The sequence below is a fragment of the Pseudorca crassidens genome, chromosome 11 (assembly GCF_039906515.1).
Source record: "Pseudorca crassidens isolate mPseCra1 chromosome 11, mPseCra1.hap1, whole genome shotgun sequence".
Taxonomy (NCBI): Eukaryota; Metazoa; Chordata; class Mammalia; order Artiodactyla; family Delphinidae; genus Pseudorca; species Pseudorca crassidens.
Genome location: NC_090306.1, coordinates 44,059,226 through 44,083,204, shown reverse-complemented (window position 1 = coordinate 44,083,204; position 23,979 = coordinate 44,059,226). Strand labels below are relative to the sequence as shown.

Below are 23,979 nucleotides of genomic sequence, written 5' to 3'. Positions count from 1 at the left end.
GATTTCTCAGTATCCTCTATTATTAAAAAATAAAAATAAAGTAAGAGAAATAAGTACTCCTTTGAACCTGCCCTTGTTCTTTAATTCATTTTTCCCAACTTCAAACTAAGAAGCCTACAGACTCATTGCTTCTGTGTCCTCATCACTTTTTAATGTAGCCTCTGGTCCAGCCACAGGACTGGAACTGACTAATCCAATCATCTGTACTCCCTCATCTAATTCTCCTAACCTCTCTGTAGCTTTAACATAGTTGAGTATTTACCTCCATAAAAGCCACTTACTATGCACCCCAGTACACCTCCTATTTCTGCGATCACCTCTGGCAGCCTGGATGACTCTTCTTTCTCCTCTAGCTTCCTAAATACAGGCATTCCCCCTTAGCTTCATTTTTCACTTTCCCTTTCAAAGATCTGACTCACCCTGATGAACCTCATGAAGATGATGCTCAAATCCTCCAACCGCTCCAGGATATGTCACCATTTCTAACTGCCTATTGAACAGTCTACCTGAATGTCCTGCCAGTGCCACAGATTCCATCATGTCCAAAATTATATTCATCATCTTCTCCCCAAACCAGCACCTCAGGTATTTCTACGTATAACGTAAACATTCTCCCATTACCCCAAATTAAAATCTGGGCCATCTTTGACTCTGCTGTTACCTATTTCCTCACATATTACCTTTCTTCCCCTCCATGTTTTACAATAAGGAAAGTAAAGACAAATAAGACATGATTTCCAGCCTCTGGGAAGGATAAACAGAAATGTAAGGGGGGACTTCCCTGGTGGTGCAGTGGTTAAGAATCCACCTTACAATGCAGGGGACATGGGTTCAATCCAGGTTCTATCCCTGGTCGGGGAACTAAGATCCCACATGCCGTGGGGCGACTAAGCCCGTGCACCACAACTACTGAGCTCGTGCACCTCAACTAGAGAGCCCGCGTGCTGCAAACTACAGAGCCCATGCGCCCTGGAGCCTATGCGCCACAACTAGAGATAGAAAACCCACACACAACTAGAGAAGCTCATGCAGCACAACTAAGAGCCCACGCGCTGCAACAAAAGATCCCCCATGCCTCAACGAAGATCCCTCATGCCACAACCCATACCAGCCAAAAATAAATAAATAAATAATAAATAAATCTTAAAAAAAAAAAAAGGAAAGAAATGTAAGGGAACACAGGCATTACCAAAGATAAACACGCAGGATGCTGAGGTTGGGGAGGCATAGAGGGACAAAGGGAAGAGGAGATGCATTAGGAGGGGAATTTGATAAGCTGTAACTTGTAAGAGTCAGAATGAAAGTTCCATCCCCTAAGCCTCACTAGACCAAAATAATAACAGCACACATCCTGAATAATTAAATGTATACCTCACTTTAGGAAAATTCAATATATAAGTTTTGACTGAATGAATATAAATTAGGCAACTGATGATTCTCATTATACATGGATTTCCTTTAAATGATAACTGTCTTAATGAATTTAAGATATCAACAGGATTTCCTCAGGAATTCCCTGGCGGTCCAGTGGTTAGGGCTCTGCTTCCACTGCAGGGGGGATCCAGGTTTAATCCCTGGTCGGGCAACTAAGATCCCACGTGCTGCGCGGTATGTCACGGCCAAGGGAAAAAAAATATATATATATATATATATATATATATATATATATATATATATATATATATATATGATTTTTTTCTTCATACATTTTCCTAAACCATACTCACAGGTCACCTCAGGAATTAAGAGCTGGAAAGAACTAGATTCCCTCATCTAGCCACTTCATCTCCCAGCGGCCAGGAAAGGTTAAATGATTTGCCTGAGGTCACAAAGAAATAGCAGATATGGGACCAGAACCCAGTGACCTTTTCCCTGTTACCTCACTCACTGCCTCTGACATGCCTCATCTCAGAATGCTTTCCCAGTTGATTCCCGTAAAAGGCAACAAAAATGACAATCTGTAAAGAGGGTCCAGACGTCAGGTCTCTTTCAAAAGTCTTCAACATGTTCTCTTAGACACACACACACACACACACACCATAAATTCCAGGAAAATAGGGATCTGGCTATAACTTAGTTCTCTGTAAAAATGAGAAACGGGTCCTCAGCTTGTTGATGCCAAATTGACCTGAAGACTCTCTTGTCCCCTAGGTTCTCCCCCAAATGCTGATAAAGTTGTTCTTCTTCCCCCAAATAAAGGCCTAACTGGAGTTCTAACTATTCAACTAATGGCTAAAAAACTTAGAATTGGGGGGAATGAGGTGGAGGCACATAGGGTTTCCCCCCATTCCCCATCAGAACTGGGATGGCTTGCAGCAAGGGTCCCCAACCCCCGGGCTGCTGACTGGTTCCGGTCCACGGCCTGTTAGGAACCGGGACGCAAGCAGGAGGTGAGGGGCGGGCGAGCGAGCGAAGCTTCCTCTGCTGCTCCCCATCGCCCCCATTCCACCTGAACCCTCCCCCCACCCCATCTGTGGAAAAATTGTCTTCCACGAAAGCAGTCCCTGGTGCCAGAAAGACTGGGGACCACTGGCTTAGAGAAAATGAATTCTAAGTACTGAGCCAACTGAGACGATACCAAGTTCCAATTAGCATGTCTTAGTCAACCGCTGATTTCACCTCCTGTCAAGAGAAAAAAAGGTACTGCTCTCCATCTCCAAAAATTGACAGGTGCTTTTTACACCATAAACCTGCCTTCCCTGATAGGGCAGTTAAATAAGTGATTAGAATTTGCAATTTGTTCTAAGCAAAACCCCTTTAACTCTTAGAATCAGATCCCTTTCTGAAAGATCCTCTGCTCATTTTATAGGGAACGTGTTTTAACATGTGAGAAATCCAAGAACAGAAGTAGCCAGGACTCAAGTTCAACTCTAACTTGCCTCATGCTGCTTAGCTATCAGAGACTGATTTGCAATAATGGCCATTAAGGTTAATAGCAAAAGACAAAAACAAAATTTGCTTCACTGGGTTATTTAATTTCAATGAAAGTCTAGAAGACTAAAAGACCCATCCTTACTACTCTAGTTTCCCTTTCAGAAAGTTTCTGAGAAGTAAGTAGTCTTGAACTCGAATAGACTGAAAATAGAGAATTCTGAACAAGTGAAACTTTATTACTAAACAATTGCTAATTAAAATAAAATGGACACTTCAATATTCTTTAAATTAATTCTAGCTAAAGCCTGATGTAGTAAATAAATATGGTCATGTCTTGTTCTTCATGACTCACTGCGACACTCTCATATCCTTTCTCACTACTACCTGTGCTTCTAAACAGACAAATCATTTCAGGTAACAGGTTTGACAAAAGCTGGGAAAGCAGTTTCCTATCAAATGAATCAGAAATAAATCACTGGAAAACCAGCCTGGTTAGAACCAGAAGAGTTACTAACAATGAGTGACTCTACTTCCCTCAAGCCTCAGGTTTCAGTTCATTTTATCTCAAAGAGGAAAGACCAAGCTCCATGCACTGCCTCTCCTCCCACTTCCCCATGATCCAAGGACAGTCTCCTACTGACAGAAGGTTCCTGGGGCAGGGTGAAATGGCGTGCACAGTGTGTGTGGATCCCTCCTCCCAGCTCCCAGCCACTCCCTGCATTCCCGTCTGAAACTTGAGACCTCTTGTCTCACCTTCTTACTCATCCCCTGGGTGCATCCTTACCTCATCTACCCTTTATATCACCGACCACAACCTTGTGTGTGCCTACAATTACCTGTCTGTGACTCTCCCCATAAGCATAGCTGCTTAAATAGGGGTGGCTTTTTTGTATGTCTTCACAAAATGTTTTCCAAGGATACACACATGATACTCATTCTTAATTTATTTTTAACTCAGAGAATACTCATAAGACCATCAGGAGAGAACTCCCTCAACTTCCTCCTCCACCACCTGTAAACATCTACCTCTGCTCCCATCCGTTCCTCCTTTCCTTCAGTTTCAGCAGAAAAGGAGCCACTCCTGGTATCCTGGATAGTCACTCCAGAGGGGCTTGGAATCTCAAACTTTCCTGACTCATGGAGACCATGTTCCATCACATCCTTTCTCCTCTAGACCTTCAAACCTTCCTCTCTAAGACCTCTTACCCTTCCACCCTACAAATGAACATGCTCAAGTCTCTCCCATCTTAACATAACTCATTAATTCAGCCACCAAATATTTATTGAGCACCTACTAGGTGCCAGGAGCTCTCTTCTACCCTGGAGATATAGCAGTAAATAAAATGAAGTTCCTGCCCTCGTGCAACTTACTTTCCAGTGGGAGAGAAAGAGGAGGTGAATGTATAAGCATCCTAGCTACTGTTCTCTCCTCCACTTCACAGAGCCAGGCTCGCAAGAGCAGCGCGGGCAGCCTGCCTCTACTTCCTCTCCCGCCTTGGATGCCTCACCCTCTCCGGACAGGTTTGCAGTCCCCACCCCCAGCACCACTGAAACAGCTCAGGCAAAGGTCACCAGCAGTGGCCTCCTCCACGGGTAAATCTGGACGGCATTTCCAGTCTACTCTTAAACTCTCTTGCAGCGACAGGCACTTCTTGAAATTCCCTGCTGCTTTGCTCTTCTCCTCCCTCTTTGGCCACACATACCTCTGACAGTTTCTCAGGTTCCTTTCCTTCAGCCTCCCCCCTTAAATGGCAGCACTTCCAGAGCTCTCTGTTTAGCCTCTCCTCACTTGCTGTGCTCCCCTCAGACCACCTCAGTCATGCCCGTGGGCCTCACTGCCAGTGATGGCCACTCGGGAGAACTGAAGGTGTGTCATCAGGACAGGCCTTTCTAAAGAGCTCCACACACACATAGCCAACTGCCCGCTACACACCTTCACCCGCATGGCCCAAAGACCCCTCCAATTCAGGAACACTGAATTTATCTCCTCCCGTACTCCAAACTGTTCTTCTGCTATTCCCTGTACTAGAAAATGGTGCCCTCCTTCCCTCAAGATGCTAAGCCAGAAATTTAAGTTTCTTAGGCGTCAACTTAGGTTCTTCAACACATCACACGCTCTCCTCTTCTACACGAGTCTCATCGATTCTCTCTCCTTAAATACCTTTTTTCATTCCCACTTCCCCAATCCCACTGCAGAGGCCACCAGCTCATTTCAGTAGCCACCTTACAACTCTCCCTGTCCTGTCTTGCCCTCTTGCCCTGTTCTTATCTACTTAAGGTATTTCGCATTGGATTCTATGTGAATGGTGACCCTTGACTGTGTGACACAGGAGCCTGAAACCATCCTCCTCTACGCTGATCTCCACCAAATACAGATGTCATCCACTCCTGCTTACAATTCCTCAATGATTCCCCATGACCTACATGGGTGCTTTTTAAACTTTCACCTGAAGAAAGTGATGGGGGGGGAATGGAGGGTCTAGAAGAGGCACAGCCTGAAAAAGCCAGCAACTAAGGCAAAATGTATTATTTTTTTATTTAAAAAGTTAAAATTATATTTTATCTTGGATTTTAAATCCTGTATTATAATATATTCATGTTTTAATGTAGCAATAATTTCCCCAAAATTCAATTAAATGGATACCCCAAGAAGATTCTTGTACCATGTTTATCCTACAGTTTTGAGTACCCTGGCACATTTCCTACTGAGAAGCAAGAACCTACGAGATAAAATTTAAGATTCTAAGACCTACCCACCTGTCCAGGCTCATTGGACCTACTGAGCTTACTCTTTATGCTCTAGCAATGACTACTAAATCATCGTAATTCCTCCAACATACTCCAGTGATTCACAAACCCATGTCTTTCTCCAAACCTAAACTATCCTCCTCCCTGGTCTGTCCTCCCACCAAACTCCTATTCAACTGATGACTCTGAGCCTGAGCGATACTCCTCCCCAGAAACAACATAGGTACATGAACGCCCTTTGCCTGAGCACCCTCAGTATTTGTACATGCCTTCCTTATGGCATTTGTTATGCAATAAACATACTGTTTGCAATATCCTATCTCTGCAAAAAACTACTGTCAGGGACTTCCTGGCTGGGCACTGTTCTAATCACTGTATTTTTATGTATTAACTAACTTAATTCTCACATCAACCCTATAAGGTTGATAGCATTCTTAACCACATTTTATAGATATGGAAACAGACAACTAAAACTGACTGGGGGGCTTCCCTGGTGGCGCAGTGGTTGAGAGTCCGCCTGCCGATGCAGGGGACGCGGGTTCGTGCCCCGGTCCGGGAGGATCCCACATGCCGCGGAGCGGCTGGGCCCGTGAGCCATGGCCGCTGAGCCTGCGCGTCCGGAGCCTGTGCTCCACAACGGGAGAGGCCGCAACAGTGAGAGGCCCGCGTACCGCAAAAAAAAAAAAAATCTGACTGGGCCGGGGGGGTGGAGGGGAAGGCAGGAAAGAATCCCTACCTCTAACGAAAAACTCTTTTTTCTACAATTGCAAGGAAAAGTTAGAAGATAATCAAATCAAATTCAGAATTCTGAGCAATTTACTACTTCTGTCAATGGTGATCTCTGGTTGATAAACATATAATACTTTAGTCTTGTTTTCAACATGATAATCATCTAAATCATATTTCTTTCAACCCTTGCTGAAATAGGATAATATTAATTATTAAGATGTTTCACAAGTTCTATTTCTCAGCCACAAAGATAAACTTCAAGTTGATGACAGAAAAATAAATGGAATATTTGAGATTTTTATTATATTTATGCTATGTGTAAAATTACAATAAATTTAGTGTCTGAACAACATCTTGGACACAGGTACTCAAAGAGGCACCTGAGAGAAAACATTGGGACCTAAAATAAAAGTGTTGTATGCATACAGGCAGACATATTATGGGCGGCCTATGAATGCCCTCAGAAGTCTAGCTGGCCACACAATTTGCATAAACGACGATAAACTGTCCAAAGGTGTGACAGTTCAACAAACCAAATACTCACCATATGGCTAAATATTTCACTTCCCTGGTTTTCCAACATTTTGGAAAAGATGTAATGTGGCCAAGAAAAGATGTTGAAAAACCAAACATGGGAAATAATTAGTTTTTCCCAACCAGGACTGACCAGTTAAACCAAAACGAGGTTGCTTACACTATCTATTCTACAGAAAAACTCACCCAATGAGCTTACACCTCAGATCAGATCCTGTGAGTAATACAGTTGGTCAAGGTAGAGGAAAAGGGAATCGACACACAGGCAAGTACAAGTCAACACAGAAGTGGACGTCCCTCCATGCAGGGAGCAGAGGTCCTCAGCGGCCTGGCTCCAGCTCTGGCTCTCATGCAAGCGCTCTACCAGGCTTGGCACTGCATCTTCTATACACTTCTGCATAATAAATATCAGCTGAACTGAAATGTATGGGCCAAAGAGCCAGGTCCGCTGATAAAATGGAAAGTTGTCACACACCACCCAACTGTAAAAGTCACATGGAAAATCAGAGCGTGCAGATAAATAGGTGAAGGAAACAAAGGAAAAACAAACATGAGAAACTAACCGAATGCCAGGAAACATCATGGGCCCCTGAGTTCCAGCCCTGGCCAGCTTCCACAGGGGTCCCTGTCCCTTCCCAGCAGAGGCCCTGGGACAGAGCCGACATTTCTTTACTCTGTAAAGCTATCACCATCTAAGGAATCCTGTTGGAATCTTCTCCCTGCAAAGTCCATCTATTCGCGAACAAGTGTCTACTGAGTGTCTTCTATTCTAGGTCCTGGCATCCAGCAGGGAGCAAGGCAGCAAGGCCTCTCACAGAACTAACATTTTACTGGGATCAGATAATAAATACACAAACAAGATCATTTCAAATGGTGGTATTAAATAGAAAATTTTAAACAGAAAAAAAAAAAAAAAAGATGAGGGCTTCCCTGGTGGTGCAGCGGTTGAGAATCTGCCTGCCAATGCAGGGGACATGGGTTCAAGCCCTGGCCCGGGAAGATCCGACATGCCACGGAGCAACTAAGCCTGTGTGCCACAACTACTGAGTCTGCACTCTAGAGCCCGCAAGCCACAACTACTGAAGCCCACTGGCCACAAATACTGAAGCCCTCACACCTAGAGCCTGTGCTCCACAAGAGAAGCCACCACAATGAGAAGCCCACGCACCATAACGAAGAGTAACCTCGCGCACCATAACTAGAGAAAGGCAGCGCAGAGCAACGAAGACCCAACACAGCCAAAAATAAATAAATAAATAAATAATCACTTTGACTTCAAAATAAATAAATAAAAAGATGAGATGGGGAAAGTGGGGAGGAGCTGCTCATTTAAACTCAGCAGTCAGGGAAGGCATCTCTGAGAAGGTCACTTTTGAGCTGAGACAGAAAGGAGGCAAAGTTGCCAGCCAAGCACAGCACTTGGAGCAGAGCATTCTCAGCAGAAGAAAAGCAAGGAACAAGGTCTGGAGGCAGGAACAAGCATGGTTTGTTCAAAGGAGAGAAAAAGCCTCACCATCCTCAGGTTTCTGTTCGAGTGCCATCTTATGATGAAGTCATCCCTGACTCCCTACTTTAAATTGTATTCACTGACCGGCCCCAGTATTCTCTATTGCTCTTCATGATTTTTCTCCACTGAAATTTTTACCATCTGACAGGCAATCTAAATTACTTATTAATTTCTGTCTATTCCTACAGAATGTAAGCCCCTTAAGGGCAGGGAGTTTTGTTATTTTAATCACTGCCGTATTGCCTGTACCTATGTGGCATAAAGTAGGCACTCAGTAAATAGTAGCTAAATAAATAAAAAGGAAAAGAAAAGAGAAAGGGAGGGAGGCAGAGAAAGAAGGAAGAGAGGAAAAGAATGAGAGGGAAAAAAGAAAAGGAGAGAGAGAGGAAACGAGAAAGGAGGGAAAGAAGAGTCAGCCAGTGTGGCTGAAGCAAAGTCGATGGGGGAACAGGAGTGCTGGCCTTGTAGACCATGGAACAGGAGCTGGAATTACATTTTACTTTTTTTTTTAATTTTAATTTTATTTATTTTTGGCTCCATTGGGTCTTCCTTGCTGCGAGCACGCTTTCTCTAGTTGCAGCAAGTGGAGGCTACTCTTTGTTGCGGTGCATGGGCTTCTCATTGTGGTGGCTTCTCTTGTTGCAGAGCACGGGCTCTAGGCGCGCGGGCTTCAGCTGTTGCAGCGCGTGGGCTCAGTAGTTGCGGCTCGTGGGCTCTAGAGCACAGACTCAGTAGTTGTGGTGTGCGGGCTCAGTAGTTGTGGCTCGCAGGGTTAGTTGCTCCGCGGCATGTGGGATCTTCCTGGACCAGGGATCAAACCCGTGTCCCCTGAATTGGCAGGTGGATTCTTAGCCACTGTGCCACCAGTGAAGTCCCTGGAATTTTATTTAAAAGACAGAAGTCCACTGAAGGAAATTCAATGGCAGGGAAGCGACATGATCTAATTTGTATTTTACAAATTAGGTTTGGAAAATAGGTTAGAGAGAAAAAAGCAGGGACACGAGATAAGGCACTATGAAGCTACAGATGAGGTAACAGAGGCAAGGTAATGATCGGCAGTGATCAATGATGGAGAAGGAGATGCGAGGGTATTTCTCAAGGTAGCACCAAAAAGACTTACTGATGGACTAGATATGGGCCGTTGGATTGAAGAAAAGAGAGGAGTCAAGAATGTGCCAGTTATCAATTTATTGCTTCTCAGCTCCAGATCACCCCTTCATTGCCTGCTCTGTGAAAATTAAGATGAACCCTTTAAATATTTTTCCTTTGCCAGATGCCACAATATTAAGCTTTGTTTGTAGAGGCACTGGAAAGACACTGCAGGAGGAATGGTTCCAGTGTGCTCCTCTTGGCAGGATAAATAGAGTATCAAGGATAAATACAATATCAGTATTTCTGATGTCCTATGGAGCCCTGGCCAACTTATTTTAAGATCTTTTGTTAATTTGAGACAATTGGAAAGAAAGCTAGTCTAAGCTTGCAAAACCTTCATGTTTTTATAATTATGTTTCTTACATATACAAGGATTGGGATACTTTATTGTTTGCTCATCCTTATTCACATGCTGATACCACACTGCTTTGAGTATGATCATTTTAGAATCTGTTTCAATACATGGTAAAGCAAGGACCACCTCACTATTCTGTGCCTAAATATTCTTGGCTATTCTAAAACATTTATTCTTCTATCTGAACACAGATTGTTTTACCTATTTCCCCACCCCCAAAAGAATTCTCCACTGGAGTTGTAATTAATTTCCATTAAATTTACATCTATTTAGTTTTCCCATCCAGGAACATGGTATATATTTCCATTTTTTTCAGATCATCCTTAATCTTTTACAATTTTCTTCACACAGAGCCTGTGCCTTTCTTGTGATACTTTCCCTTAAGTATTTTACAATTTTTTTAGCACTATTATAAATGAAGTATTCTTCTCCTCACAAAGGCAGTTCATTGCCATACTTCCCCTGCCAACATCTCAATGATACCAAAGAATGCTTTTAGTTCCCACTCACCACACACTACCCTGTCCTGCGATGTCCAAGTTTTGCTGGAATCATTTAGAATATTTCCTTCAGACAGCAAGGTTTTCTCTTTCAATATGTGTCTTCAATTTCAAAGATCCTTACTTAGCATTTATATTACACATTCCTTATCACTCTCAATATATGTAATTATATTGATATATATATTATATGTAACATAGAGTAACAATAATATATGATATATATATATTTCAAAGTCCATTGTCTATCACTGTTTCCTCTCCTCTTCCTACTTTGGAAGGAGGAGAGGAAATATTATTTGTTTGATTAGAGTATACTGTCCAGATTAGAGTCTATGGGTGATATAATGTGAATCCTTGCACACCCACACAGAGCTTTCTTTTCCCTGAAAGGTGAATAGTATCTAGACTGTCTATAAGATTTTTGGAGTGGACCTTTTCTCTAAATAGTCTGCTTCTTACACTAACACTATAGTGATGCAAATGAGAACAGTCTGTTTTGTGGTAGTTTTAACTTTTTCTTTTGTAGCTTTATCTTCTTTTGAATGTTTCTCACCTTTTCTTTTCTTCTGAATCTTTATCTTTCTATCTAGGAACTTACTTGTAGGGTTTTTTTTGTCTTTACCATTGAATTCAAGAATTTTATCAGAATATGCCTAGGTTTGTGCCTTTTCTCATCGATCTTGCCTGGAACACAGTGAACTCATTCAATCTTCAGTCTTTTTCAATCTGCAATCTTTTTTTGGCTCAGGGAATTTTTCTTCTATTACTTATTCCTCCTTCTAAAATTCTTGTTATCTGCATTTTTGGTTTCCTGGATCTATCCTCCAAGTCCTTCGACTTTCATGAGTTCCCATTCCAACTCTTAGTATTTTTGTTCTAAGCTTTGAAATTGTTCTTTTACTTGAACTGAGTTTTAAAAAAAGAGGGCAGCAGAGATGTGCTCAAACTGCCATTTTCCCAGAATCATTTCAAATGGCGTTGTTTAAATGCTATCTTATCACTCAAGTATAAAATAGTTTCTACGTGCTCACTCAAAAGACAATTACTTTAAATTAATATTTTTAAAGCCCAAACAGCTATTTGTTGAGAAGTTGCTAGACTGAAAGCTCCTTGAGAGCAGGGTATCTGCCTTCTACGTATCTCTCACCCTCTCAGTAGATCTTGAAAATAAATGTGCTCAATACACCTTTACTGATACATTGATGTTTAGCACCTTACAAGTTCCCAAAGGCAGAAGACCTCGTCATTACACTCACAAACTCTAAAGTCTAACTGAGGAGGCAAAAGCAACATAAACAAAACACATAAACAGCTGTCAGTTAAGTGTTAAACTGTCACTGAATACAACAATAGCTTAAAAATAGAAGAGATTAATAAGGACTAAAGTAGTCAGTTGGTTTCATGATGAAAGGACATCAACCAGGCCGTGAAACCACAGGTAAATTTTACTAGGAGAAAAGGTAGTCCTGACAAAGAAAATAGTCGCTGCAAAGGCATAGAGATGAGAATGAGCCAGTCAGGAAAAAGAGTGAGGAAACCAGTCTGACTGTAATAGAGGAGTCTGTCAGATACTACTAAGGAAATAAGAATAGATAAGGAGGCTGATGACAAGAGTCTAGATTCATTCACTGGCTGAATAATTACTGAAAAGCACTTATGCTGAAGGATGCTGTGTGCTGTCCTCAAGCAGCTTACAAAGGGAGATGAGAATATTTATGCAAATGATCATATAATAGCTTTAAGGTCATTTGAAAAATAACTATAATATAGGAGTAACATTAGAGATTAGAGCTCAGAGAACCAACAAATGAGGACGTTGTCTTTTCTTTTAACAGGAAGTTCTCTTCTAGGACTTCCCTTGGTCTCCTTGAAGAAAATGATAAGCAAAGAACCATGGGAGGAAAACTCACAAATGCTTTTGCTACACATTCAATTTAAAAATGAAAGTTTCTCCAAACCAGAAAGGAAGTCCAATAAAGTAAGAATAACAACTCTTGGGACTTCCTTAGCGGTCCAGTGGTTAAAACTCTGCATTTCCACTGCAGGGGGCACAGGTTCAACCCCCGGTCAGGGAACTAAGATCCCGCATGCCATGCAGCGCAGCCAAAAAAAGAATGACAACTCTTTACAATTTTAAGACAGGAAAAAATTGTAACTATGTATGATGACAGATGTTAATGAGATTTACTGAGGTGATCATTTCCCAACATATAGAAATATCAAATCATTATGTCATACTCTGGAAACTAATATAACGTTGTATGTCAATTATACCTTGATTAAAAAAAAAAAAATTAAGACAGCCTGCTTGCCTCAGTCACAGATTTACTATGCAAGAAACTATCAGAAACTTCTCCTCACAATTCCTACTGGGTTCATTTTCATTTTTTATTTTTTATATTTTTGGCTGTGTTGGGTCTTCGCTGCTGCACGTGGGCTTTTCTCTGGTTGTGCCAAGCAGGGGTTACTCTTTGTTGCGGGCGAGGGCTTCTCATTGCGGTCGCTCCTCTTGTTGCAGAGCATGGGCTCTAGGCGCACGGGCTTCAGTAGTTGTGGCACGTGGGCTCAGTAGTTGTGGCTCACGGGCTTAGTTGCTCCACGGCACGTGGGATCTTCCCGGACCAGGGCTCGAACCTGTGTCCCCTGCATTGGCAGGCTGATTCTCAACCACTGCGCCACCAGGGAAGCCCCTGGGTTCATTTTTAAAAAGGAGATTCAGGGCTTCCCTGGTGGCGCAGTGGTTAAGAGTCCGCCTGCCGATGCAGAGGATGCGGGTTCGTGCCCCGGTCCGGGAAGATCCCACATGCCGCGGAGCGGCTGGGCCCGTGAGCCATGGCTGCTGAGCCTGCGCGTCCGGAACCTGTGCTCCGCAACGGGAGAGGCCACAACAGTGAGAGGCCCGCGTACCGCAAAAAAAAAAGGAGATTCAGTGACAAGACTGGCCAGCACTGTAATGCATTCATGCCTGACCTGAATTAAAACCCAGAAGGTTCCAGTTTATGAATAAATTGAAACATAACCCAAACATAACCTTGAAACAAGGTCCTCAAAAAGAAAGAAAAAAATCCTACAGCTGCTTTAGTTTACCCCTAAAAGCAAGAGTCCTCTGGAAAAAAAAAGGAGATATGAGAGCACTCTTCTTTGACAAAAAATAACTCCAGAAAAATCAACTAAAGTAAATGTCATTTACAGAAATATCTACATTAATTTAAACATTAATTTTTAAATTAAACATTAAATATCCTAAGGAAAAAACAAAGCAAACAAAAAACTCTTTCTGAACCAGAATGTAACAATACTCTATCTGTAGCCCAGAAGCTCAAGTCCAGGGCACAGCAAAGACCTTTCAAAGATGCCAGACCTGTGCATTTTCATTTAGGGCTGTCCTGTGTGGCATCCAAGATATTCTCCTTCTGGATTTTCCCCTTTCAGCTTCTCATCAACCCCATCTCAATTCAAGGAAGAAAAATCAATTTCACATCAAAATAGAAGTACATAAAATTATCTCTTACTTTACAGATACGCAGTCTTAAAGGATTTTACCCAATATCTTTTGCTCTTTTTAGAAAAAAAGAAGTCACACCCTTCCAGAAGTCAAGCTGATATAAATGAAATCCTCCAAATATATGTTGGAGTGCTGGTTCTGGCAAAGCAAGGTCAAAAATAACCAACCTCACTCCAACTGCTATCCATTTCTCTTGGGATAGAACATTCCCATTCTTTTCTCTCTGGGGAGCCCTACCTCCCAAACTCCAAAGACAGAAGCCGTATCCTAAGAAAAGCGGGGCCCAATAGTTAAGATGGAAAAGAATTTTGCTGAAATTACTTGAAACGTGATTCAGGGAGATGGAGGCAGTGTGGTAACACCGTGGGGTTTGGAGCCAAGTTGAGGTGGGTTCCAACCCCAGCATACTTTACTTTCAGGCTTCACGTTCCTTAACAAGTCTCTACAGAATGGAAATGACACACCTATCTTTAGGAGTTGTTAGGATTAGAAGCACACTTCAAAGACTTGTCCAAGATCATACAGTAAGCAGCAGAAACAGTTCTAAATGATTCAAGTGTGTTCTCTCCCCTTTGCCATTCACTTCAGAACGTTACTGTTCCTGGTAGGGAAAAAGGGAAAGATCAGGTCTGTGTGAGGGCAGGAGCTGGCACACCCTTTGTTCCACTCAAGGTTCAGTTGCTTTTTGCTAGCTCAGTTCCCTCATCACCATAACAACAGCAGCAATTTATTCAGCACCTACTTACTGGTCAGGCAGGATATATAAAGTGCTAAGCACAGGGCATGTTACATAATAAGCACTCAATAATTGATGGCTACTTATACAGAGATCTTAACTTCTTAAGAGAGCTTAGGAAAGGCTGGCTTCTTACAGGAAATTGAGTGGAACAGAAGTTAAAGAGACAGAAAAAGGGGAAGAACATGCCCGAGTGGGCATTTCTCAGAGAAGGGCAACGTGTACAAAGGAATGGAAGTGAAAAAGCACCATGCATTCAGGGAAATACAAGTCATTTGGCACGGCTAGAGAAGACAGCAAAAACATGGAAGGCGCGGGAAGCGGGGCTAAAAAGGCAGGCAGGCAGGTCTTGTTACACAAAGGATGCCTGGAATTTATCCTGTGGATTGGGGAAGCCAGTGAAAATTTTTCAACAGGGAAAAGGACACAATTAGATCTGTGTTTCAGAATGATCATTCCATCACAGAATAGAGAAGGATGAACTGAAGAGAGAAGAGACTGAAGGCAGGCAGACGAGTTAGGAGACTACTGTAATGGTCTCAGCAAAAGATGGTAAGAGCTTAAACAAAGGCTGAAACAATGGGAATGGAGGGGAAGAAGCAGAATCAACAGAACTTAGTGACCCATCAGAAGTTAAGGATGACCCCCAAGTATTTGTGGAGCAGAAACAAGGAGTACAGTTTTGGACCTACTAAGTTACAGTTGTCTGGGGAGAATAAATAGGATGTCTGGAGCAGAGAGGAGTCAGGGCTAGAGATACAGACTAGGGAGTCATCTCCCAGCCTTGACAGCTGAGGCCCTGGTCATAGATGAGATCAGTCAGCAAGTGTCTGTGAAGTGAGATGAAGGCTAATGACAGATACCAGGAACACCCACACCAGGAGGAAGAAAGAGAAAAAGAAGCCCAAGGGAGAGCAGAAGGAATAGGTAGGGAGCTGGAAGGAAATTATACCATAAAAGCTAAGGAAGGAGGGAGGTTTATAAAGATATTGGTCCACAGCATCCAATGCTGTAGAGAAAGATGCAGAGAAAGATGTGGGTACTTTTCAGTCTAAAATCAGAAGTCACTGGTGGCCTTGGAGACATTTTTTTTCAGAGGCTTGATAAGACAGAAGCAACGGACTAAGGAGTGAGCAAAGGTAAGAAACAAAATAAAGGAAATGTAGGCTCTACTTTCTAGGATCTATGAGAGGGAGTGAACGCTAGCACACAAAAGCAAATAGGCTCCAATACAAGATCGCGGGAAGATACTTTTCTTAAGATGGGAGAAACTTCAGCGTATCTATAGGCTGAAGGGAGGGGGCCAAGAGCCAAGTGTTAAGTGAGAGGCTAAAGATGAGAGGAAAAAACAAAGACAAAAGACTACAAGTGAATAGATGGATCAATAAAGTAAGATCCCAAGATCCCAGAAGAGGAGAAGGGATGAGGACTGAGATCATAGTCACAGGGACACACTGCAGAACAGGAGGGGGACAGTTCTTCCTCTGAGGAAAGAAGGAAAGAGGATACAGGTGGGAACTGATATAGGTAAGTTTGTGAGTGTTGAGGAGGGATGCTGAGGGAGTCTGGCGTTCCTTACAGGCTAGTAAGAATGAAGAGTGGTAGTACACAGACTTGGTTCTCGCTTCACAGTCCTCTTTGAGAAACTGATGAAAGCTGGAGACTCTGCTCCCCAAAAAGGCACATAAGCACTCACACTCACAATTCTACACACGGCTTTAGAGTTTCCAGGTCCACTAAAGCCAACCCGTGTATTCAAAGATCCTGTCAGCTGTCATGCTATAAAATTCCAAAGAAATGGCCTTTCAGAAAATATTTTATTCATAGAAGAGCATCCACCAGGGAAGGCAACTCATTCATTATAAACACAAATATACGGAAAGTCTTACTTAAATGTTCATGACATAGTCCAAAAAAAGTTGTACTAGACTTCACTGGTGGCGCAGTGGTTAAGAATCTGCCTGCCAATGAAGGGGACACGAGTTCGAGCCCTGGTCCAGGAAGATCCCACATGCCGCGGAGCAACTAAGCCCGTGCACCACAAGTACTGAGCCTGCGCTCTACAGCCCGCGAGCCACAACAACTGAGCCCGCACACCACAACTACTGAAGCTGCGCACCTAGAGCCCATGCTCCGCAACAAGAGAAGCCACCGCAATGAGATGCCCGCGCACCACAACGAAGAGTAGCCCCCGCTCACCACAACTAGAGAAAGCCCGCACACAGCAACGAAGACCCAACGCAGCCAAAAATAAATAAATAAATAAATATTTTTAAAAATAAAAACTAAAATAAAGACAATGAGCGACAGAGCCTTGGATGTAGCAACGCCTTTAGATAAAAATAGTATTTTTAAAAGATAAAAGATCCATCTAGAGCTGACCCTTAGGTCTAAAGATAGAGGACTGAACAAGGCTGGTGGTAAAATGCAACTTAAAGGAAAAATGGATGCAAGAAAACTTTTGAACGAGGAGCCAAAAGGAGTTGTTCACGAAGGACAAATGGGGGAAAAGGAAGAGTCAAAAACCATGTGAAGGCTGAGCATCCACACGTGCCTTTTCATACATAGCGTGAAGATGCTTGAGTCTAAGAAACGATGCTTAAATTTCAGAGCCATTTGCCAGAGCCTACAGGCTTAGAAATGCACACATGCCAGATGTCTACGTGAAACAAACCAGCTACTCTGTGCTGTTCTAGTCAACTGCTTGCACTGACACAACACGTGCTGAACTAGGGTAGAGGGTGCCGACAGGAGCAACTGATGGAGGAGTCAAGTATTACTTGCAAAAAAGAATTACACTAATTGATTCCATTCATCACTTCATATGTAATCATATTCCGCTAAGTAACACAAGATATTAAAAACAGCCAAGTCACTATGCATCCATTCACTATCAGAAACCATAAAGATTACACATACCAAGCACTTATTACACGCACACACCACACTCAGCTGTTCTCCTACGATCTCATTTTAAACCTCCTTACAACTCTAATAAGGTTGTCCTTCCTTTTTTAAGAACTGAAGAACTAAAACCAGGGAGGTTAGGCAGTCCATCCAAGGTCACAGGGCTAAGTGACAGCCAGGACTTGGACCCAAGCCCACCAGATGCCAAAACCCGTGCTCCTCAAATGATCATACAACCCCACCCCTTGTGCCAAAATCAAATCCCCAAGACAGAGACTTTGCTTCAATTAAAATCTGAGGTGGGCTTCCCTGGTGGCGCAGTGGTTGAGAGTCCACCTGCCGATGCAGGGGACACGGGTTCATGCCCTGGTCCAGGAAGATCCCACATGCCGCAGAGCGGCTAGGCCCATAAGCCATGGCCGCTGAGCCAGCATGTCCGGAGCCTGTGCTCCGCAACGAGAGAGGCCACGACAGTGAGAGGCCCACATAACGCAAAAAAAAAAAAAAAAAAAAAAAAAAAATCTGAGGTGAACAAAAATTTATTGCACTCCTAAAACAATACAAGAAAGAAATTGTTGAGCAGTCGTTTAAAGGACTTAGGAGCTTACATGGAGGTGAAATGAAAAACAATTTAAATATTTACAAGATCCATGACTGGCAAAAATGATATAAACTGTAAATGCTATAAGGTTTGGAGAAAGAGAGCTCACAGTGTTCAGGGGCAGGTTTAGAAAAAAGGTAGAACTTCAACTAACTCTTAAAGAACTGTGAGAAATGGTGCAGACAAGCAGGAAGGAGTGTTTCAAAGACCATTCCTGATTAATCATGAGAGAGAACCATGAAGAACTATAATCATTAAAATACAAATACATGTGAAGGCCGTTTTTAGCCAATCATCTGAACTTTCAACCCTGAGGTGCTAATCCTCACAAAGGCCAGGAAAGAAAGCAGCCACCAAGGGCTGGGCTGAGAGTGAAGGGTTAAAGATTTCTCTCATTCAAAAATCCAGGGGCTTCCCTGGTAGAGCAGTGGTAAAGAATCCACCTGTCAAAGCAGGGGACATAGGTTCGTACCCTGGTCCGGGAAGATCCCACATGCCGCGGAGCAACTAAGCCCATGAGCCACAACTACTGAGCCTGAGCTCTAGAGCCTGCGAGCCACAACTACTGAGCCCATGTGCCACAACTACTGAAGCCCACGCACCTAGAGCCCAAATTCTGAAACAGTTCAAGCCACCGCAATGAGAAGCCCACGCAATGAGAAGCCCACGCACCGCAAGGAAGACACAACGCAGCCATAAATAAATTTATAAAAAAAAAAAAATCCAGCTCAGTGTTATGGACTGTCAAACAACAAGATTAATTTTTCAAAATACATAGAACTAGGGTGCCTAAACAAGCGCTATCCTTTACAGTAAAGTGAATCATTCTTCCAGTGAATTTGTCTGTCACTACTCTTCTGGAACTACCCTCAAAACCAGTTTAGCATCATTCTAATTTTTTGACAGTTACAAATAAAACACATTTATAATCACTCTAATTTTTTCATTCACAGCTAGTTTGGACTCCAGAAGAACATCAACCAGCTTTTCTCTACTTGACACCAAGTAACCCATAAAATGAAACTCTACCCTCAAAGAATTAAAATTTGCCGCTATGAGGATTTTCAAAGGAATGCGTCACAGGCTCTGACAAGCAATTCCTAAAGATAAGCTCCAACATAAGGCGGGTATAGCCCACCAAAAATATAGATATGCAACTTTCAGAGAATAAATCACTTAGATAATGCCCAGTTTTGGTTTTTCAAACCAAACCTGCTTTCCTTAATACTCCTAACACTAGGAATGACAACTGCTTAGTCATAATTTTCTGATAAAGGTGTTTCTTATGAATTAATGACTATGCTACATATTTGGGGGGAAGTGGCCCACTTTCCCATTATAGGTAAAGTAAGAAGGATTTACCAGTCTTCTAGTGGCTTAATTCCAATTGCCCACTTTGAACACTGTGAAATACAATCTCAATTCAGCATCTCCCCCTTTTCCTCTTGAACTCCCCCACCTCTGCCCAACTCCTAAAGAGGATTCACTTCAACTCCTAGGAAGCAGCTGTCTCCTTCCCCTCCACCTTCAAGGTGGACCTGTACCACTCTCTGAGGACCCTGAGATACGTGATGAAACAGACAGGAGAAAGGGAGGATGTGACTGGGTTTGTTGTGTTTGTGGTCAGAGAAGTGTTCAAACAAGAAAAGGGAGGATCCCTTCCTGTAGCGTTATTTTATCTTAAATACCTTTCCAGTTGTCATCTTGGGACTGTTTTCAGGCACTGAAAGACTTGCACCCCTTCTAATTTGCCACAGACTGCCTTCTTTCCTTCACACTTACGACAATTTCACGAGCTAAATCACAGCCCTCTCTACCAGCCTCCAGTTTTGTATTTAAGGTTCTCTGCTGTTCCTTTTTCACAACAACAAAGCAGACAGCTTCCTCTTTTCTTAGAAGGCAGTTTCTGTACAGAACCCTCATGGACTGTTTTGTCTCATGGACTGTTTTGTTGGTATTTTTAAGTGATTTCCCTACCGGACTCAGAGCTCCTTGAAAGCTAACACAGTACCATACTCACCTCTGTATCCCTAGCACATAGTAAGCAGAGAATAAATGTCTGCTGAATCAAATAAGTGAAAGATAGATTTAAAAGAGATTTCAGAAAGAGAATCAACAAGACTCTTTGGAATTGTGGCATACAACTATTTCGTAGCATTTGCTTAGAGTAAAAATTAGAGTTAATAGCTTGTGCAATAACCATAAAGATATTTAAATCATTTGATGGTAACAGATGCCATAATTACATGTCAGCTTAAGATAACACACTTACTAGTGAGCAACTTTAGACAAAATATTTAACCTTTCTGAGTCTTAGTTTTCCCTTCTGTTAAACCAAAACAACAACAAAAAACTATTAACAGGTGTTAATAACATCTGTTCTACCTAATCACAAAGTTGCAGTGAGACTCAAACGACATAATGCATAAGATCATGACACAAACACAATGAATTATCAGACAGATTTAAACAAATTCCCCTCATTAGTGTTATTTTATGTGCATACACTTGACTAAAACATATGACTCAAGTTCAGACAACAGAGCTTATTACCAAATACATAATAAATGTAACAATACATGTGAATCATGAAAAAATTTTCAGTTATGGGAATACTTGCAGAAACCTCCTGCCTATTCAATTAGTCTACAGAAAAGCTTATGATTAGGTGTCCGTTCAATTTTAAATGATTCTCTGGACAGTGCTGGGCTGTTCTTTTTGGTGCAAAAGCAGGCAGCTTTAAGCACCAAGTCCATGGTGACCTGCCTGAATGAAGCAGCAGCCACAGCACTGGGTTCTGCAACGCACTCTGCGGCAAACAGCCCAGGGTGGCACAACCTGCGTTCCGGTGCAGAGCTGGCCCATCTGCGACCAGAGCCTGCAGCTGAAAATACAGGCGAGCACAAAGAAAATTCTTTAACGGCATACAGCTCAGACGATCGCTATAATTAGGACCAACTACAGCCTGAACCTAAAAAAATGAATAAAATGGAGGAATGAGTGCACCAAAGCCAACAACACACGATGAACACATAGTTAAAAGCATCTTTTTTTTTTTCCCAGAAGAAAAAAGTACTTTTGTCAGAGCAGTAACCGTAGAGAAAATTTTAAACAAACAAAGGTCCCTTCAAAATATGGTACAGACATCACAAATAGCATGCTATAGATCTGGGGGTTGTTGGTGGTTTCAACTTCACTTGAATTCCTAAAAATGTCTACCTACTCCTCCAGTCAACCATCCTCTGTACTTTAAGCGAGAGAGACAGACAGATGGCCAAGATGCTGACACTGCAGGTCCGAGGTTTTTCAACTACATTTTTTCCCGTTTTCCATCGCTAAAAGAGATGAAATACAAGATGATGTAGTATAAACCTTTAAAAAACCAATTCAAACTCAGTTACACGCCAAAGCAAAACAACCCTGCATCAGAAAACAAACCATGCACTTGTCCTTAAAAATGTTGAAGGCTTGGCAATACAGTTTGCAGGAGTTTCACACTTTCTTGAAGGAGACACAGGTGAGCTAATCAGTGTGAGTCCTAGAAATAGTTCCTTGGAATCATCTCTAGAAACACCCAGAGAAGTAAACGATAAAAAGCTGGAAGCAGATATATCAAGAATAAAGAGCTTCCAGGATTTCCCTCTCCATGTAAAAGCAATCAACTCCTATTTTTAATCTCGTTCTGATGCAAACATCCAGCCAAACTTCTCTCCTTCTGGCTAATCAAAGATAGCTGATGTGATACTATAAAGTAACTTTTAAAAGTCTGACTTGAATGAAAGTCATCACGGATTGAATGACAATGCTTTAGTCCAGAAGAATGAGGTTTTTTGAGAGGCAGAACCAAGATAGCAATGCCCTAAACATTTCACAGAAACAAACTCACCCACCACAACTGATTCTGGGGACTGGCCAAAGAATAACTTCCCAACTGGTTAACTGAAAAAAAATATGCTGATAATTAAGTGCAAATGAAAACAGCACCTCCCTATACATTGGGAAAACCTAACAGGGTTATTAAAAATAATTATTTCCCTCCATGCCCAACTGGCTTTATAACACTCAAATCTACTTCTGGTTTTTCATTGTAAAGGACTGCGGGGTGGGAGAGAGAATGCCTTGATAAGTAAACAAAAAGTCAGAACTCTCCTGGGAACTTATCACATTCTTCTTTTCCAACCAACAATTTTTAATCCACTTGAAAAATGCTAGCGAAGAGGGCCTTTGGCAAAGAACTTAATAAGAATATGCAACTCTGGGGACACCACCACAGTACTGACATCAAGCTTGGAGAAAATGCTGCTTTTGTCTCAGAGGCAGCCTGTGATAAAAACAGGAACTTTGTGGAGAACTGATCACAACTGCACAAGAAGCCTGATCACATGCCCACAACAGAGCAACGTTTCTCTCATTGTTGTCCAGAGACTTCTCTAATAATAGTGGCTCGACTTATTCCATTCTTTTAATTCTCAATACCAATCCAACCCTCCTTGTAACAATCCATTAACAAAAGAAAGACGGTGCCGGCCAGGATCTGCCTGTAACCGGTAGCCACCTCTCTCCTTCCCTCTTCAAAGACTGCAAAAGGTGATCAGATGCGGACAATTCAGCCTGAATACAGGCACCAGGAAAAAAAACCCTTATGACAAAGGTGTTCTAGAAGCAGCCCTGTGTGTCCCTCTCTGTGTTAATGCCACTTCTTCTAGCCTCCCCAGGACCCTCTACGGCCCACCCCGCTTCTATCTCTCTCCTGTCACTAGGGAGGCATCTCGCATTGTTAAAGAAGGAAGAAGAAATGCTGGCGGATTTCCCCTGTCTTTCTCTTTTTCTGAAGACGGGGAAGGGGAGCTGAAACAGGCTAGGGCCCTCCCCTGGAAAAGGGTAGAGGAGAACAGGAGAAAGCTGTCAGCCACCCTGCTGGCGGCCTCACCCCCGCCCCGCCCCCACCGTGCCCCGGCGCCCGGGCAGAAGCCTGAAGCGGGAGGACACAGCTTTGTCTCGGGTTTTGGGGGGCAGGGAACACAGAAGCAGCCCGGGCCTGGGGAGGACCTCTCCTCCAAGCCTCTGCTCACCCCCCTCCCAGGGAACACAATGAATCACACGGAAACCCACTTCCCAGGGTGAGAGAGAAGGGGAGCGACCCTTCAGAGCCCGGGCCAGATTTCCGGGACCCTCCTCCACTCTGCCCGCACGGCCACCAGGGCGCGCGGCGGGGACCTGGTCTCCCCTCGCCGCGAGCCGCAGCGGCGCCCGGGCGCCCGCTCCCCCGCCCGTCTCCTACCCTCCGAGAGCTCCAGCTCCAGCTCCGCCAGCTGCGCCCGCACTTCGGGCGGCAGCGCCGCCACCGCAGCCGGCGAGGGTTCCAGGCCTCGCTCCGCCATCCCGGCTCTGTCAGCCACACTCCGGAAGACAACCGAGGGGGCCGAAAGAGGGACGGACTGACGCGAGCCCACACCCCGACTACAGGATCCGGCTCCGGCCGCCAAGCGCCGCCAGCGCCTCCGCTGCAGCCGCCGCCATGAGCAAGGGTCACGTGAGCGCGGCAGCCCCGCCCCCGGGCTGAGGATGCACCGCCTCCGAAGCCGAGTCAGGCTGAGCACTCGCGGTCTGATGGCGCCCTCTACTGGGAGACTCCTGAAACGACGAGTCCAAGCCCGCCGCCCCGATTTCTCCAACGCTAAATACGCCAACGGTGTTGATGTCCACCGGGACACGTAGCCTTTACCTTTTACGAACTCACGACCACGCAGTTTTCAGGGGCCCCAGGCCTTGCTTTTTCCAGTTCTCTTCACTTAGTAGTGTATCCCTTTGTCTTGTCACTTCTTCCG

The 23,979-nt window shown here is 43.4% G+C and overlaps 1 protein-coding gene across 4 annotated transcripts in view; it reads right to left on the bottom strand.

The window, feature by feature from the left end:
• Window positions 1-23,669, bottom strand: part of DIP2B (disco interacting protein 2 homolog B) — a 236,019-nt gene extending 212,350 nt beyond the window's left edge. For 3 of the 4 annotated variants that reach the window (XM_067696517.1, XM_067696520.1, XM_067696521.1), the window contains exon 1: window positions 23,433-23,669. In XM_067696517.1, the coding sequence (XP_067552618.1) occupies window positions 23,433-23,532 (100 nt within the window). In that variant the 5' untranslated portion in view covers window positions 23,533-23,669. The remainder of the gene's footprint in view (window positions 1-23,432) is intronic. The other variant, XM_067696518.1, reaches the window with a different exon arrangement.
• Between the last annotated feature and the right edge of the window lie 310 nt (window positions 23,670-23,979).